At 41.9% G+C, this 16,627-nt stretch overlaps 1 protein-coding gene across 1 annotated transcript in view; it reads left to right on the top strand.

The window, feature by feature from the left end:
- NSF (N-ethylmaleimide sensitive factor, vesicle fusing ATPase) overlaps positions 1-16,627 on the top strand; it is a 138,610-nt gene that overhangs the window by 68,403 nt on the left and 53,580 nt on the right. The window contains exons 2-3 of the mRNA XM_088442432.1: positions 5,214-5,299; positions 14,722-14,821. Coding sequence (XP_088298558.1) covers positions 5,214-5,299; positions 14,722-14,821 — 186 coding nt within the window. The remainder of the gene's footprint in view (positions 1-5,213; positions 5,300-14,721; positions 14,822-16,627) is intronic.

Below are 16,627 nucleotides of genomic sequence, written 5' to 3' on the forward strand. Positions count from 1 at the left end.
GGCCGAAAAACAGGCACTCTGCGATCCTGATGAGAAGTGCGGTGCTCCAAGATATTGTGCCTAGTGGTCTGGATAGAAACCCCTATGTAACACGTCGAACGTGAACAAAGATGAATTCAGAGCCCTTAAAGAGATGGATACATTATCCTAAAACGCGCAGATAAGGCAGACAACATCATCCTGTCGGCAAAGTACTATACCTGAAAAACGCATTTAAACAATTCTTAGATACTTATGGAAAAATTCAATTAGGTGCAGGTTTCAAAAGGCGTTAAATTCACATACTTCGCCTTCATGCACGCATCCAAGATATGCACAATGCTAATTCGCACTATTTGCAGTGAAGTGTGCGAATTTTGTCCAAAAAGCAAACAGGGAAGATAGCATGAAAAAGTGGGGAGCCCTTCCTAGACCCTTAAAAAGTGAAAATTTCATTAGCAGATATACAGTCAGGTGCATAAATATTGGAACATTGAAAGAATTTTCATATTTTGGCCTCTATTCACCACCACAATGGCTTTGACATGAAACAAACAAGATGTGCTTTAACTGCAGACTTTCAGATTTAATTTGAGGGTAATTACATCCAAATCAGGTGAGCGGTGTAGGAATTACAACGGTTTCTATATGTGCCTCCCACTTTTTAAGGGGCCAAAAGTAATGGGACAAACTAAACAATCCTAAATCTAACTTTCACTTTTTAATACTTTGTTGCAAATCCTTTGCAGGCAATTACAGCCTGAAGTCTGGAACGCATAGACATCACCAGACGCTGGGTTTCACCCATGGTGATGCTCTGCCAGGCCTCTACTGCAAATGTCTTCAGTTCCTGCTTGTTCTTGGGGCATTTTCCCTTCAGTTTTGTCTTCATCAAGTGAAATGCATGCTCAATCGGATTCAGGTCAGGGGATTGACTTGGCCATTGCATAACATTCCACTTTTTAGCCTTAAAAAACTCTTTGGTTGCTTTTGCAGTATGCTTCGGGTCATTGTCCATCTGCACTGTGAAGCACTGTCCAATGAGTTCTGAAGAATGAGCATATAATATTGCCCGAAACACTTCAGAATTCATTCTGTTGCTTTTGTCAGCAGTCACATCATCAATAAATTCAAGGGAACCAGTTCCATTGGCAGCCATACATGCCCACGCCATGACACACCACCACCATGCTTCTCTGACGAGGTGGTACGTTTTGGATCATGAGCAGTTCCTTTCCTTCTCCATACACTTCTCTTCCCATCACTCTGGTACAAGTTGATCTTTGTCTCATCTGTCCATAGGATGTTGTTCCAGAACTGTAATGGCTTTTTTAGAATTTGTTTGGCAAACTCTAATCTGGTCTTCCTGTTTTTGAGGCTCATCAATGGTTTACATCTTGTGGTGAACCTTCTATATTCACTCTTGTGAAGTCGTCTTCTGATTGTTGACTTTGACACATATACACCTATCTCCTGGAGAGTGTTCTTGATTTGGCCAACTGTTGTGAAGGGGTTTTTCTTCACCAGGGAAATAATTCTTCTATCATCCACCACAGTTGTTTTCCGTGGTCTTTTGGATCTTTTGGTGTTGCTGAGCTCTCCGGTGTGTTCTTTCTTTTTAAGAATGTTCCAAACAGTAGTTTTGGCCACACCTAATGTTTTTGCTATCTCTCTGATGGTTTTTTTTTTTTATTTTTCAGCCTAATGATGGCTTGCTTCACTGGTAGTGACAGCTCTTTGGATCTCATATTGAGAGTCGACAGCAACTGATTCCAAATGCAAATGTCACACCTAGAATCAACGCCAGACCTTTTACCTGATTAATTGATAATGAAATAACGAGGGAATAGCCCACACCTGTCCATGAAATAGCTTTTGAGTTGATGGTCCCATTACTTTTGACCCCTTAAAAAGTGGGAGGCACATATAGAAACCGTTGCAATTCCTACACTGTTCACCTGATTTGGATGTAATTACCCTCAAATTAAATCTGAAAGTCTGCAGTTAAAGCACATATTGTTTCCTTTCAAAGCCATTGTGGTGGTGAATAGAGGCCAAAATATGAAAATTCTGTTAATGTCCCAATATTTATGCACCTGACTGTATATAGAAGACTATTAGTGGCCATAAGGAAAGTACTGTATGCTTTTAAAAGGTGTGAAATGGCTGATTTGTGCATTTTTAAAAAAAAAATGTAAATAATGTAAAAAGCTGTAGAATATACTTTAATTACAAAGGAATTAAACAGAAAATGCAAAAAAAAAGTAGAAAAGAAGATGCTTTTGGGGTAATTTGAGGCAACTAAAAAAAATGTAGAAGAATAATAATTAAGCAATCATTTTTCATTTAAATAAATACTTTCATTAAATTTTGATGCATTATTCAGCTAAAAAGCTTATTTTGGGGTAGTTTTAGACCATTTTTTTTTACCCCAAAAATGACATGTAATTAGTGGCCCAAATAATCTAACTGAAACCTTCAAACTGTCTAGTTTGTCATTAGGAGGGAGGGGAGGGGTGGGGGGTGTGTCCAAGGAGTTCTGAGGCAAGTCCTGACATTTTTATCTTAAAGTAAAGATTTTCCCTACCTTTTTACCTGCTCAAGGGGCTGCAACAAAAACCGGTTAATTGACTCTGAAAAAGAGATGCGCGTTTGGAATTGAAATGTGAATACGCCACTGCAAATTTTCACAAATATATGAAAGAATAATTGAAGACTCTTTCAAAGATAAAATTATCACCAAAACTGAACTGCAATATCTCAAGGTTGATAATCCTACAATTCCTACTTTTTACATGCTGCCTAATATCCACAAGAGGACCATGTGTCCTCCAGATTGTGTCAGGCATGGGAGGATTAACAGAAACAGCAAGTGTTTTGTGGATCAGCATCTAAGCAAGATATGCTACCGAATTAAATGCTGATGATTAGAGATGTATAGGAACAGATTGTAAATCATTTTATAGGTGATTTTGCAGTCATCTTTGACCATATCCCTTAATTGTGTGTCTAAGTTTCAACTAACTAATGAAGAAAGAGGAGCGATAAAGAGTTGAAAGTAAATTAGTCATACATTGCTCAAAAGAAATGAGCACAGAAAAAAAATCCAAATACGTATGCCCCTCTATCACCCATATTTGTGCTCGCCCATTTTATCAGAATGTACAGTGCAAAATCATAAGGCGTATGCATCAGCCCCATAGATTTCACTTAGGCCTCTCATGATCATAGTGGTGGATGGGGCATTAGTTACAGTGCATCCAGAAAGTATTCACAGTGCTTCACTTCCACATTTTGTTATGTTACAGCCTTATTCTAAAATGGAATAAATTAATTTTTGTCCTCAAAATTTTACACACAATACCCCATAATGACAACGTGTAAAAAGTTTTTTGGAGATTTTTGCAAATTTAATTAAAAAGAAAAATCTAAGAAATCACATGTATATAAGTATTCACAGCCTTTGCCATGAAGCTCAAAATTGAACTCAGGTGCATCCTGTTTCCACCGAGTGGTCCTACAGCTTAATTGGAGTCTACCTGTGGTAAATGTACAGAGACATCCTGGATGAAAACCTGCTCCAGAGCGCTCTTGACCTCAGACTGGGGCGACGGTTCATCTTTCAGCAGGACAACGACCCTAAGCACACAGCCAAGATATCAAAGCAGTGGCTTCAGGACAACTCTGTGAATGTGAGTGGCCCAGCTAGAGCCCAGACTTGAATCCGATTGTACATCTCTGGAGAGATCTGAAAATGGCTGTGCACCGACGCTTCTCATTCAACTTGATAGAGCTTGAGAGGTGCTGCAAAGAGGAATGGGCGAAACTGCCCAAAGATAGGTGAGCCAAGCTTGTGGCATCATATTCAAAAAGACTTGAGGCTGTAATTGCTGCCAAATGTGCATCAACAAAGTATTGGGCAAAGGCTGTGAATACTTATGTACATGTGGTTTCTTAGTTTTTTTTTTAAATTACATTTGCAAAAATCTCAAAAAAACTTTTTACACGTTCTCATTATGGGGTATTGTGTGTAGAATTTTTAAGGACAAAAATGAATTTATTCCATTTTGGAATATGGCTGTGACATAAAAAAATGTGGTAAAAGTGAAGCGCTGTGAATACTTTCCAGATGCACTGTATATAGGTAAAGGCACTCCTTTCAATATCCTTTATACTTTATGAAATGATTTCACCACATCTAACCGAAGTACTATGGTCATGTTTGGAGAAGAGAACATGTAAGAGAAAACCAATGTTGCTGTATGCAGTGGTCATGTTGCTAAATTTTTTTAGGGCTGCATTTCAGGGTTTTGTAGAATGACAAGCTGATCAATTTTGATATAGCCCTTGTTTATGTGTTAGTTTAGTCAAAAGACCTTCCCGCTTAGCCAGAAACAAAGGGGTCTACTTACTAAGCCTTGGATGGAGATAAAGGACCAGCCAGTCAGCTCCTAACTGCCATGTCACAGGCTGTGTTTGACAGTAAGGAGCTAGTTGGTTGTTACTTTATCTCCGTTCACTTTATCTCCATCCAAGGCTTAGTAAATATACACCGAAGTTCTTAAATGGCTATATGGCCATTAACTAATAGGGGATCTGTATCGGATGCCAGCACTCGGGATTCCGGCTGTCAAAATTCCGACGCCAACATCCCGACAGGGTTAGGATACTGACACCTGTCGGTAGGTATCCTATCCCTCCCCCTCTCCTTACCCTAACCCTCCCTCCCCGGTGCCTGAACCTAACTGCCCCTCTAGTGCCTAACCCTCCAACCCCTAGGTGCCTAACCCTAACTCTTAACTCTCCCCCCAACCCTGCTACTTACCTTCGGGATGGCGGTGCCGGTATTTTAAGCGCCAGCATCCCCTGCACCGGGATACTGACTGTATCCCAACTAATAGGCATAGACTGGAACCTTATTAAAATTCTGCCATCTTCAATTCTCTCGGGACCTGTAAATGAAAATGTATATGAATTTCTTCTTCCTGATTGCAGTGTTCCCTTCCTGACTTTTCCTATGGTTTGACGTTTTGTGAGATTACTGAAGTGTTATTAGTGGAGTTCACTCTCGACTAGAACCAGAAACAAAATAAACTGGTTGAAAAATAAAATGAGAACAATATTCCCTGTGTCAATGGTTTATTTTTGCCTGTCTCTGGAGTATGCATTGCACATAGATAATTATTATCATCTTCTTGTTATTTTATGCTTAACAATATTTCTGTTCCCTACAGTCTATGCAAGCAGCAAGATGCCCTACTGATGAGCTTTCTCTTTCCAACTGTGCTGTTGTGAATGAAAAGGATTTTCAGTCTGGACAGTAAGCATACCTAAATTAATGTTTTTCTTTTTTTTTTTTTTTCTTCCATTGTGGAAAACAGTGTAATAGAGCATATTCTTCTGAATTAAATTGGTATTAAGACCAGTCCCTTTTTAATTGTAGTCAACCCCCCCTAATCCAACATAAAATATTTCCCCTGTGCAGGAGATATAAAGTAGAGGCGTGTTCTGTAGATGTCTAATTAAATTTGTAGATGTCATTACATTTAAATGTCCAGTAGTTATAGTACTGAGCTTTGCTGGCAGCATTTTTCAGCATTCTATTTGCTGTACCTGTCCGGAGCCTTTGTGCAATCACTTAGTTTGTGGGTGGGGTGGGTGTGGATTTGGGTGCTGTGTCTGCTGGAGAGGGGGAATAGGAGATTGTGGAGCTGATATGGGAATTTTAACATGCAGAATTTCCCTGACTCCTCGATGGATTGCCGATCATTGATCATCGAATCGGCTTCGGGGAAAACTGGAATTGCAGCGCTGATGCATGGGCCTCTTTACTATACAGTTTAAATATGGTGAAATATGAGTAAATGGATATACAGTACATCCGGAAAATATTCACAGCGCTTCACTTTTTCCACATTTTGTTATGTTAGTCTTATTCCAAAATGGAATAAATTAATTTTTGTCCTCAAAATTCTACACACAATACCCCATAATGACAACGTGTAAAAAGGTTTTTTTTTTTTTTTTCTATTTTTGCTAATTTAGTTAAAAAACAAAACTAAGAAATTCCATGTACGTAAGTATTCACAGCCTTTGCTGAATACTTTGTTGATGCACCTTTGGCAGCAATTATAGCCAGTAGTGGCTCCAGGCACGGGCAAGCCGGTGTGTCGCCCGGAGTGCTACTGTTTCCGGAGGGCGCAGGAAACGCCCACCTCCCTCCCAGCGCTATAGGAGATATTTAAGCTCAAAGGGAGGGAGCGGAGGAGGCAAGGGGTGGCAACGCAGGACGGCGCTGGGCGCAGCACAGCCTAGTGCCTGCCCTGATTACAACCTAAAGTCTTTTTGAATATGATGCCTCAAGCTTGGCACACCTATCTTTGGGCAGTTTCGCCCATTCCTCTTTGCAGCACCTCTCAAGCTCCATCAGGTTTCCGATGTCTCCAGAGATGTTCAATCGCATTCAAGTCTGGGCTCTGGCTGGGCCACTCAAGGACATTCACAGAGTTGTCCTGAGCCAATCCTTTGATATCTTGGCGTGTTCTTAGGGTCGTTGTCCTGCTGAAAGATGAACCGTCGCCCCAGTCTGAGGTCAATAGCGCTCTGGAGCAGGTTTTCATCCAGGATGTCTCTGTACATTGCTGCATTCATCTTTCCCTCTATCCTGACTAGTCTCCCAGTTCCTGCTGCTGAAAAACATCCCCACCACAGCATGATGCTGCCACTACCATGCTTCACTGTAGGGATGGTATTGGCCTGATGATGAGCGGTGCCTGGTTTCCTTCAAACAGAACGCCTGGCATTCACGCCAAAGACTTCAGTCTTTGTCTCATCTGACCAGAGAATTTTGTTTCTCATGGTCTGAGAGTCCTTCAGGTGCATTTTGGCCATTCTACCATACAGGCCTGATTGGTGGATTGCTGCAGAGATGGTTGTCCTTCTGGAAGGTTCTCCTCTCTCCACAGAGGAATGCTGTAGTTCCGACAGAGTGACCATCAGGTTCTTGGTCACCTCCCTGACTAGGGCCCTTCTCCCCCGATTGCTCAATTTAGACAGCCGGCCAACTCTAGGAAGAATCCTGGTGGTTCCGAACTTCTTCTATTTACGGATGATGGAGGCCACTGTGCTCATTGGGACCTTCAAAGCAGCAGATATTTTTCTGTACCCTTCCACAGATTTGTGCCTCGAGACAATCCTACAGACAATTCCTTGGACTTCATGCTTGGTTTGTGTGCTGACATGCACTGTCAAGTGTGGGACCTTATATAGACAGGTGTATGCCTTTCAAAATCATGTCCAATCAACTGAATTTACCACAGGTAGACTCAAATTAAGCTGTTGGAACATCTCAAGGATGATCAGTGGAAACAGGATGCACCGGAGCTCAATTTTTAGCTTCATTGTAAAGGCTGTGAAAACTTATGTACATGTGATTTCTTATTTTATTTTTTTTTATTAAATTTGCAAAAATCTCCAAAAAACTTTTTACACATTGTCATTATGGCGTATTGTGTGTAGAATTTTGAGGACAAAAATTATTTTATTCCATTTTGGAATAAGACTGTAACATAACAAAATGTGGAAAAAGTGAAGCGCTGTGAAAACTTTCCGGATGCACTGAAAGATTAAATTAACAGTTTATCTAGACCTCTACTCTGTTCAACTTGTTCTGACAAGATGGACAGGTGTATAAAATGATTATATTACACTCTATCCTAACATAGAATACTACATCCCTCAATATGACCTGACAACTGGAAATTACCATAATACATCTTTTTTGCACTCTATACAGACCCAGGACACATAACATATCAATAATGACCAGAAAACTGGACTTGATCATAAAAAAATTCTACCAATCTCAGGACAGGACCAACAGATACTGTCGCTGTGCAGAGTGCTTTGCAGAGTAGTGCGCTGTAAGCCATATGTATCAAACCTCCATTCCATGAGCTGGGACAGGGGCCTCAATGTCACAGGATCAGTCTTCCCCGGAACTGATAAGAAGACTAGGCTGTGTAGTGGGCTGGGCAGAGGAGTTATGGCCTTGGCTGGCAGAGATTGTAGAGCCTGTGCAATCGCTTAGTTTGTGAGTGGGGTGGATGTGGATTTGGGTGCTGTGTCTGCTGGAGAGGGGAATAGGAGAATGTGGAGCTGATATGGGAGAAATAAGTGGTAAGCTGCTGTCTGTACCATCTATCTAGCTCTGATACAAGTCTTAGTATGTCTTTGACTGGTTTGCAGGGATTCCCAGTCTCTGTAGAGTCACAGGCTGTGTAATAATAATTATAATTGCTCCAGAGCAAGTTAATGCCCCTGGCACTCTCTGCACCTGAGATTTTTTTGGTATTATCAGATTATTGGAAGGCAGCCTCAGTGCCTATAGGCAGAATGTATAAAGTATTGTATTTTGGATGCGATCCATCCCGCCACTTAGCGCATGCATACCGGCATTAATAACGTGGTATACACGTACAATTAAATTGCAATGGAGAACTCTTCCGAAAAGAGTTGTCTTTGTGATGAGAGGACTTCCGGGTTTTTGTGAGCCGCAGGGGACATGACAGACAGACATGAGGAGACTACATGTACCCAACATAGTCTGTCTACTGGACATGATCATAATACAAATCTATTAGCTCCTCTACAGACACTAGCAAAAATTATATATCATGCCAGGTGAGTAGTCCTTATTGATTGTAGATGGGGTGCTGTGTACCACTTGGGTTGGTACATACATAATTATGTCTGTAGATAAAAGCAATGTTTTGGTTGATGGGTTACACAGAATTCTACTCAACTATCCCTTCTGCTTATTAAGTGTATGTGCTGATATTGATTCAAATAGTTGGTGACCTAGTATAAGTGGGGGTTTTATTGCAGATGGTTGGGGATTCCAGGTAACATATAAGGTTCAGGAGGGATGTCAATTAGCTTCGGTAATTTACCGCTAGTTAATCCCCGGGGCTATCCAATTAGCCCCGAAGTCAGCCCGCAGCACTGTACTTAACGCGTATTCCTTTTCGGGTCTGAGTAGACTCGAAAAGATATACAAGATAATTAGCCTGTTATCGGGTGCATACAATGGGGTAACACATTGGGGGCGATTCAATTCAGTGTGAATTGAATAGCACCGGGATGGATCTCCCGGAGCTATTCAATTCAGCGCACTGTTTAGTCCAACTAAAGGATTCTTCTCGCATCCTCCGAGGCTGTTATCTAGCTTAGCGCGGCGCTAACAGTCTCGCAGCCGGCACTTTAGTTGGAGAATGGCAGTTCTCACGACTAAACACCCAGGTTAAGTCGCGAGAACCGGCATTCTCTCACTTAACTGCTTCCCGACAAAGTAAACATTGTGGTGAATTGAATAGCACCGGGAGCTTCCTCCTGGCGCTATTCAATTCCCGCTGAATTGAATCACCCACATAGAATCCGGGAATAATTCCTGGACCTATGTGTTGATGCCCAATAACACATAATTTATCGGGCAAGAAGAAAGGGCTGTAAATGTATTGCCCCGGCCACTTTTTTTCACCCTCGATAAATTTATGAGGGCTAATTGAATTCCCCCCTGTATAAGGGTATTATTGTAGACAGCTGTTGGGCAGGGTTTTTCAAATTGTGATGCATGTACCTGCAGACAGCTTCAGAGGATATTTCCTCCAGTTAAATTAAATGCAAAATAATAGATTGATATTGAAGTAATCAAAAAATCATATTCAAAACAAAAGGCTAGGGGTATTCTTGCAACCATTTAAGACCAAAAGTGTTACTTTGCAAACAGAATGCATGTACCCATACTGGACATTCACTGAGAAAATAGTGTTCGTGTGCAAGAGCCCTTAATGGGTGAATAGGTGCAAAAGAAAAATAAAATATTGGTTTGTCGGCTAACGGTAGTTTTTACATGCCTCTGATCAAGGGCTGCACCTATGGAGAGCAAGGCTTGGCTTTGCTCAAGCAAGGGGGTGTGGCTTAGTGCAGCATACACTCACACTCCTCCATACAACTTAAGACGTTTTGCATTAGAACACATGAGCGTGCATGGCTTAGTGCAACAGTTTTGAGTGAGTGGAGCTTAGGTAGGGTTATTGTATTTAGTATTGGATAGGAAGAGTGTGTAAACTGAGTCAGTGCAGCTCAAAACAAGGTCTTGTGCAATTGGGAATTGGAGAAGATAATGTGTGGGTGAGAGACATAGATCTTGGGCAGAGGGTAAGTGGCATGTATTGTAAGACTAGGGTAGAGATGTATGTTGGTGCAGTTTTGTATTGTATTTGTATGAAGGTAGATGTATTTTATTTGTATTGTAATCAGTAAAGTCAATGATACCACCCTTTAGTATCACCAGTGGTATCCACTACCAGATCTGAAAACGACTGCACAATTACAACATTGTAATCGTGCAGTTGTTTGTCAGTTGTGTGATGAGCCTGCACTGAACGAGCAGACGTTCAGTGCAGGGTCATCAATCATCTGGAAACATGCTGAACCTGACGATATCGTCAGGTTGACCAGCATGTTGGAAAGATCATAGATGTCTAATGGTGCATACACACGGTCAGATTTTTCTTCATATCTGAACGATAACTGTTTAAAAAATTGTTCAATCGTTCATATCTGAAGGAAAATCTGACATATGACATGTCTGAATGATGCGCGTTCCCGTTTGTCAGATAACTATATCTGACATCTGATGTTTGCAGTCAGTTTTGGACGATTTCCATTCATTTTAATGTAGTCAAAAATCATTCAATCGTTTGCAAATCGTTCAGTCGTTCATCTGACAAATCTGACCGTGCGTATGCACCTTTAAAGACCAGTGGGCACGCGCATCGCTGGTTGTTTTAGACACTTTTGCAAACGATTGAACGATCAAACAATCGTGATCGTTCAGTCATTCCACTTAATCGTGTAGTGGATACCCCCCTTAACAGAGTAAAGCAGCAGTAGAAAAACATTTGGTTGGGAAAATTAGCTGCAGTCTTTAAAATAGGTAAAGTCTGATTATTATATTAAAATTATCTGCAACTTTCTCATTTACTAAATCACACTATGTACAGATGTGTCCTCATACATCTAGCCTCAATACCCCATGCAGCGCGACTTGCCTGGTGTGAGTAAGCCGCCAGGTCCCATGCTACACTGCTAGCGTCAGACGTTTTTTTTTTGCGGAAAATGCGTCTGAGTCGCAATGTGACCTAGGACTCACCAGCAACTTTACACTTGTATATGAACTACAACGGAATTTGGAATGAAAAAAACTGTGGCCGCTAAATTGTAGCACTTCGTATACAGATTAGGGATGTGCAGGCTCGGATAGCTTCGAGTTTGCACGTGGAGTTCGGATTTTTCCCTCCAAAAAAACGGAACTCAGAAAGAGGCAAAACGTCATCTTACATGGACGAACATCATCATTCCTGGACTTTTGTCCAGGAATGATGATGTTCGTCCATGTAAGATGTACAAGTGTTGCATATCAAATCAATCAGCACAGTCTGCTGGTGCATCCTAGTCACATTGCGTTTGTGTTGCAACTTGGACACATTTTCTGCAAAAAAACAAAAATAGACGCTCTGCGCTAGCAGAGTCTCGCTGATCTGACGCACCGCCATTCTAGCAAAATGATTGGTTGGTGTGCATAGAGGGTTTGTGGCAGAACTTCTCCGGAGGATTTTATTACTCTGGACGTGTAGTCTTTCCTGCGATTAAATGAATACTGATCTGACCAAGTTTCCTCTTCCTGTAACTTTAATATGACAATAAACCACAAACCTTTATTGATTACACCACTCATACACTACTTATATGTCATAGTAATACACACCCCTCTTTTTGCTATTGTTAAAGAACTGCTTCATAATAGACCTTAAATACAGCCCATATTGTCTGGCTGTTATGTGTGTGAGTTTCTATGTCATGGGATCTCATGTACTGCATGGACCTGGAAACCTGTAGTTATGCTAGTTAAGATTGTTGATTTAACAAACAGAAAGTTAAGTTTTTCAGCAAAATGGGTATAGATTGAAGAATGAAGATGTACTTGTATTGTAAAACTGACTTACGGAACACTGTAATTGTCACAACTGAATGCAATAATATGAATCGTATACAGTTTTTGATCAACATGTGTAGTAGGGTTGAAGAGACTCCACCTAGTGATAAGTGAAAGGTTGGCATAACTCTGCAGATCTGATTTTATTACAGTATGTAAGCTTCTTCGAAAATGACTGGATAAAAACACATACAGAATACACTGTTCAAGTTTTGTAAGTGTTAACAATGTTGGAAAATCATAGGGGATTCCAGAATAGGGCACTAGACCCAAACCCCCCCCCATTTATTTCCTTAAACAGCAATTAAAAGTTCACATCTTGAGAAGAGCACTCTCACAAAAAGCTACACTTCTTCAAGTGGAAAACCATGTGAGATGTTTATTTTCAAGGTGATAATTTCTGTCAGAACAATTGTAGGATTCCTCTAAAAGTACATAACAGAGAGGCAGGTTTCCAGCCTGTTACATTTATTTTGTCTTTAAAATACAGGGGTGGATTACAGTAAGACAGTGATTTTCAAAAATTTTTAACTTGCGGCACCTCAAGCAAGATTTTAAAATTCCTAAGGCACACCATCAGCCCCCCACAGGAAAAAAACACACATATTGGAACCCATGGGAAAAAACACTCACAAATTTGCTCCGCACAGAAAAAAATAAAACACAGAACAAAAACAAACATATTTGACCCCAAAGAAAAAAAAATATGGTCCCTACAGAAAGCAAACAAACACACACATTGGCCTCCACAGGAAAAAAAACCCACATTGCTCCCCACAGGAAAAAAGAAATTACATTGGCCCCCACATAACCAGCTGAGAAGGCTCACTGTCGTCCCTGTCCTGTCCTTCGTCGGCTGGGGTTGCTCAGTCACACTCAGTGACTGAACACACAGTGCGGAGCAGTGTGCAGGCGAGCGTGCAACATGGCAAGCGTGGTCTATGTCATGTCGCCACGTCTCCATAAGTTCGCCTGAGCCGCAAAGAAGAGCCCAACACTGCCTTGGCCAGCAATACAAGTAAAGTCAATTCTGACTTCGCGCCACACTTGACAACCGCTTGTGACACATGGCACAGTGGTTGAGAAACGCTGCAGTAAGGTCTTTGGCGTCAGCCTCATTTTAGCGCTGTCATTCATAGTGACAAAAAAGATGCCAAATATTTCAGGCTCTCTGATAATCACTGGGTATCCTCCTAATATACACAGGTGCTGCTCCCACAGAGGGATTGCTAGCCCACTAAAAATACAGAGGAATAGCAGAGTGTATACTCGGGACAGAGAGGTACTTTGAGCGTGCATTCACTGGAATAGTATAGGCTACGTAGCAGTCTGTGCACAGGGCACACAGTGACATTGATGTGAGTGGTGGGTAAAGGAGCTGCTGCCACCAGTCTGTATAGTGCTGCTGGTCATGTGGGCCACTCACGCGACAGGGCCCCTATGCAAAGCAAATACAACTTGAACACCTCAAATAAGTAATGTTGACAATATAATGATGTCCTTAAATTCACACAATACCTTGGCCCCCCATAAGAGAAAAGATATAAATAATAAAAATCTGTCGATCGCAGTGAGAGTAGCTACATTTTCTAAAGCTGAATAGCCAAGGCAGCTGATTGTGTATAAACTATTACCATCCCTGCATTGAAACGTCTGATATATGTCTCCACTTTGTAGACCAATTCTGTAGTTTCTAGTAAAATCAATCAATGAATATGCAGTGTTTGTGCCTGTAAGGGAAGTGACCTTTAAGGAATTTAGGGGTAGATGTACTAACCCTTGGAAAGAGAGAAAGTACAAGCCAATCATCTCCTAAATATAATATTTCAAACACAGCCTGTAAAATGACAGACGCTCATTGGTTAGTACTTTATCTCTCTCCAGTTTATCTCTCTCCAAGGTTTGATACATCCCCCCCCCTAAATCAGTTCTTCATACAGCCAAGTGTCATGTTGTCTATACACAGCAATTTGATTGGCTTTATATCACTGTGTATCCGAAACAGAAGTGACTGGTAGTGTTAATGTATGTTGGATTGGAGTCAATTCTTGCAGCCAGCAACCACAATCTGTCAGTAGTGCAGCCATTAGCTCATTGTAGAATTTGGGACCCATATAATAAGGTGTATAACCAACAAGGACTGGGAACAAATGTTTTCAAAATATCAAATTGCATTAATCATTCTGAAATGTCAATCAAGATCATTCATAGATTATATTCAGATGGAATGCACAAGATTTGGCTGAATAATTTGTAAGTTTGTTAGAAAAACTGTGGTAAGGTTGGAGGTATCATCCATGTTACTTGGAGTTAGCCCACATTAGATAAACTTTGGAGGGATGTTGTTGATTTTATCATTTGAGGTGCGCAAACCACAAATCTTCTGATCTATAGCAGATAAGTGGTAGGAGATATACTTATAGCTACAAGTGCAGCAATGGCTCACTACCCCCAGCCCTTCCTATTACTATAGTCAAAGCTAGCCATCTGGCTCCTCACAGCAGATGATGATTGATTTTGCACTTGGGTTGATGCTTCCATCTTGTCCTACAAGCGCATCAATTTGTGTGTAAAACGTGCAAATTGAGTTGCAAAAAAGCATTTTGTTGTGGGACTACAGTTCTATATTGTATTTGGCTGGCATTTGATTTTGACATTCTCCTTTTTTTTGTTTTTGTCTATAGACATGTACATGTGAGGACATCACCAAACCATCGGTATATCTTCACCGTAAAGACCCATCATACTGTGCTACCAGGGAATATTGCTTTCAGCCTCCCTCAGGTAAGACTCCTCAACTTTATCAATACATCTTTATGGGTAACTTATCCAGCAGACAGTTGTCCCATTCTTTTACTGACTGACAGTTTCAGGGATGCTTTTAGTAGTTTTAGGGGCTTTTCTCTTTTTTTTTACTGTGGGGTGAAGGCTGTCTGGTTCTTGGGCTAATCATCCGCACATGTCTCCTGCTGCTGCAAAGTCAAGATAATGTGTGTGTATCTCCTATTACTCTAAGGGCTGATTCAGAGTTAGGAGTGAAGCAAGAAGAAAGTATTAGTTTTGCTCCTTTGCAAAACCATGCTGCATTGCAGGTGGGGCAAATTTATAATGGGCCTTATCGCTAACGCGATAGCAGCTGTGAAAATATGCTAATGGTTCCAAAGATCACCCGAACATAGTGAGGCCCACTGCTGCCTTCTTACAACGTTGCTTAGATGCATAAATATCAGTAACATCAACGCACATCGAGCAGCCATCTTGCCCTTGCGGAAGGTCTGACCAGCTGCAAACATAGCACATAGCTTGCCTAACACGCAGAGGGCTCTCGTGCTGCGTAGGAGATCTCAATGGCTAATTTATGCCTGCCCATGTAACAGTGTTTAAACGCTAAGAACCCTGCCTTTTTCTAGCTACCCTGCCCGTTACCACTCCCAAACGCTGGCTACCTGTCACTTACTTTGTGAATGGATGCTAAGAACCTCTTGGATGCAATTTAGCAGTATTATTATTAGGTTCAGCATAGTTAGTGTGCACTTGCATCTGTCTCTTTTTCTGCTTGCAGCACTACAAATCCAGCAATTTGCAATCAATTGTGTATAAAAATCTGCAATGTATGGGCTTCACAGATCGCAACCAAAAAGTGATTGGAATTGTTAAATCAGATTGTCCAACATTTTGGATTTCACAGATTGATTGGGGCTGTAGATTGCTGGTGTATGGACATGATCAGCAGATTTGCAGAACTTTTCTAGCAAAATGATGGGTCTTTCAAGACTGGCAGATCTGTGTTTGCTGCAATCGATCTGCAAATCACTAATACCCCTTTCACATCGCCAAAATAACCCGGGTTATTCCCGGGTTGTTGCCGGGTCGACATGATTTTAAAATGCACCAAAATGAATAACCCAGGTCGACCGACTCGGTATTTGGCTCTTAAATGGTACAGACCCGGGATATTCAACCCGGATCTGAGAAAATAGTGCTGATTGGCTTTTTCCAGTCATCTGACCAGCCTGCACACAGAGCACGTCTCTGTATTTACATTACTGTCCTGCACTGCACACTTTGGGCCTGATTCAGACCCGGTCGCAAGCTGCTGAGCGCTCGCAACCGGGTCGATGTTTACCCACTGGGCATGCACACGACGGAGCAGGCTCCGTCGAGCGCATGCGCGAGACCCGGCTAGCAACGGGCGCTCCGCCCCTCTGGGTCTCGCACCAAAGGGGACGAGCTGTCGATGGTGATTGACAGCTCGCCCTGTTTGGTAGGCGGGCAGGGGGGGTGGCTGGCCAAACGGAGGCGTTCCCGAAGGAACGCCTGCCGTCTGGGGGCGGCCCCACTCTATTTAGAGCCGGCTCACTGGGGCTTGCGGCCAACGAGACCCTACCGCAAGGGTCTCGTCACAAGCCCGTTGGTCGCGATGGTCTTGACCATCGCAACAATCAACCTGGCCGCTCGCAATAGCTGTGGGTGGTTACCCACAGCTATGCGAGCGGCCAGGAGGTCGAACAAAAAACAAACAAAAACGCCCTGATTCAGAGCGAGCGCTCGTTCAGTGCGTCTGTCTCTGAATCAGGCCGTTTGCATCTG

Source organism: Taudactylus pleione, unplaced genomic scaffold (assembly GCF_031769625.1).
Source record: "Taudactylus pleione unplaced genomic scaffold, aTauple2 ptg000018l, whole genome shotgun sequence".
In the NCBI taxonomy this organism is placed as follows: domain Eukaryota; kingdom Metazoa; phylum Chordata; class Amphibia; order Anura; family Myobatrachidae; genus Taudactylus; species Taudactylus pleione.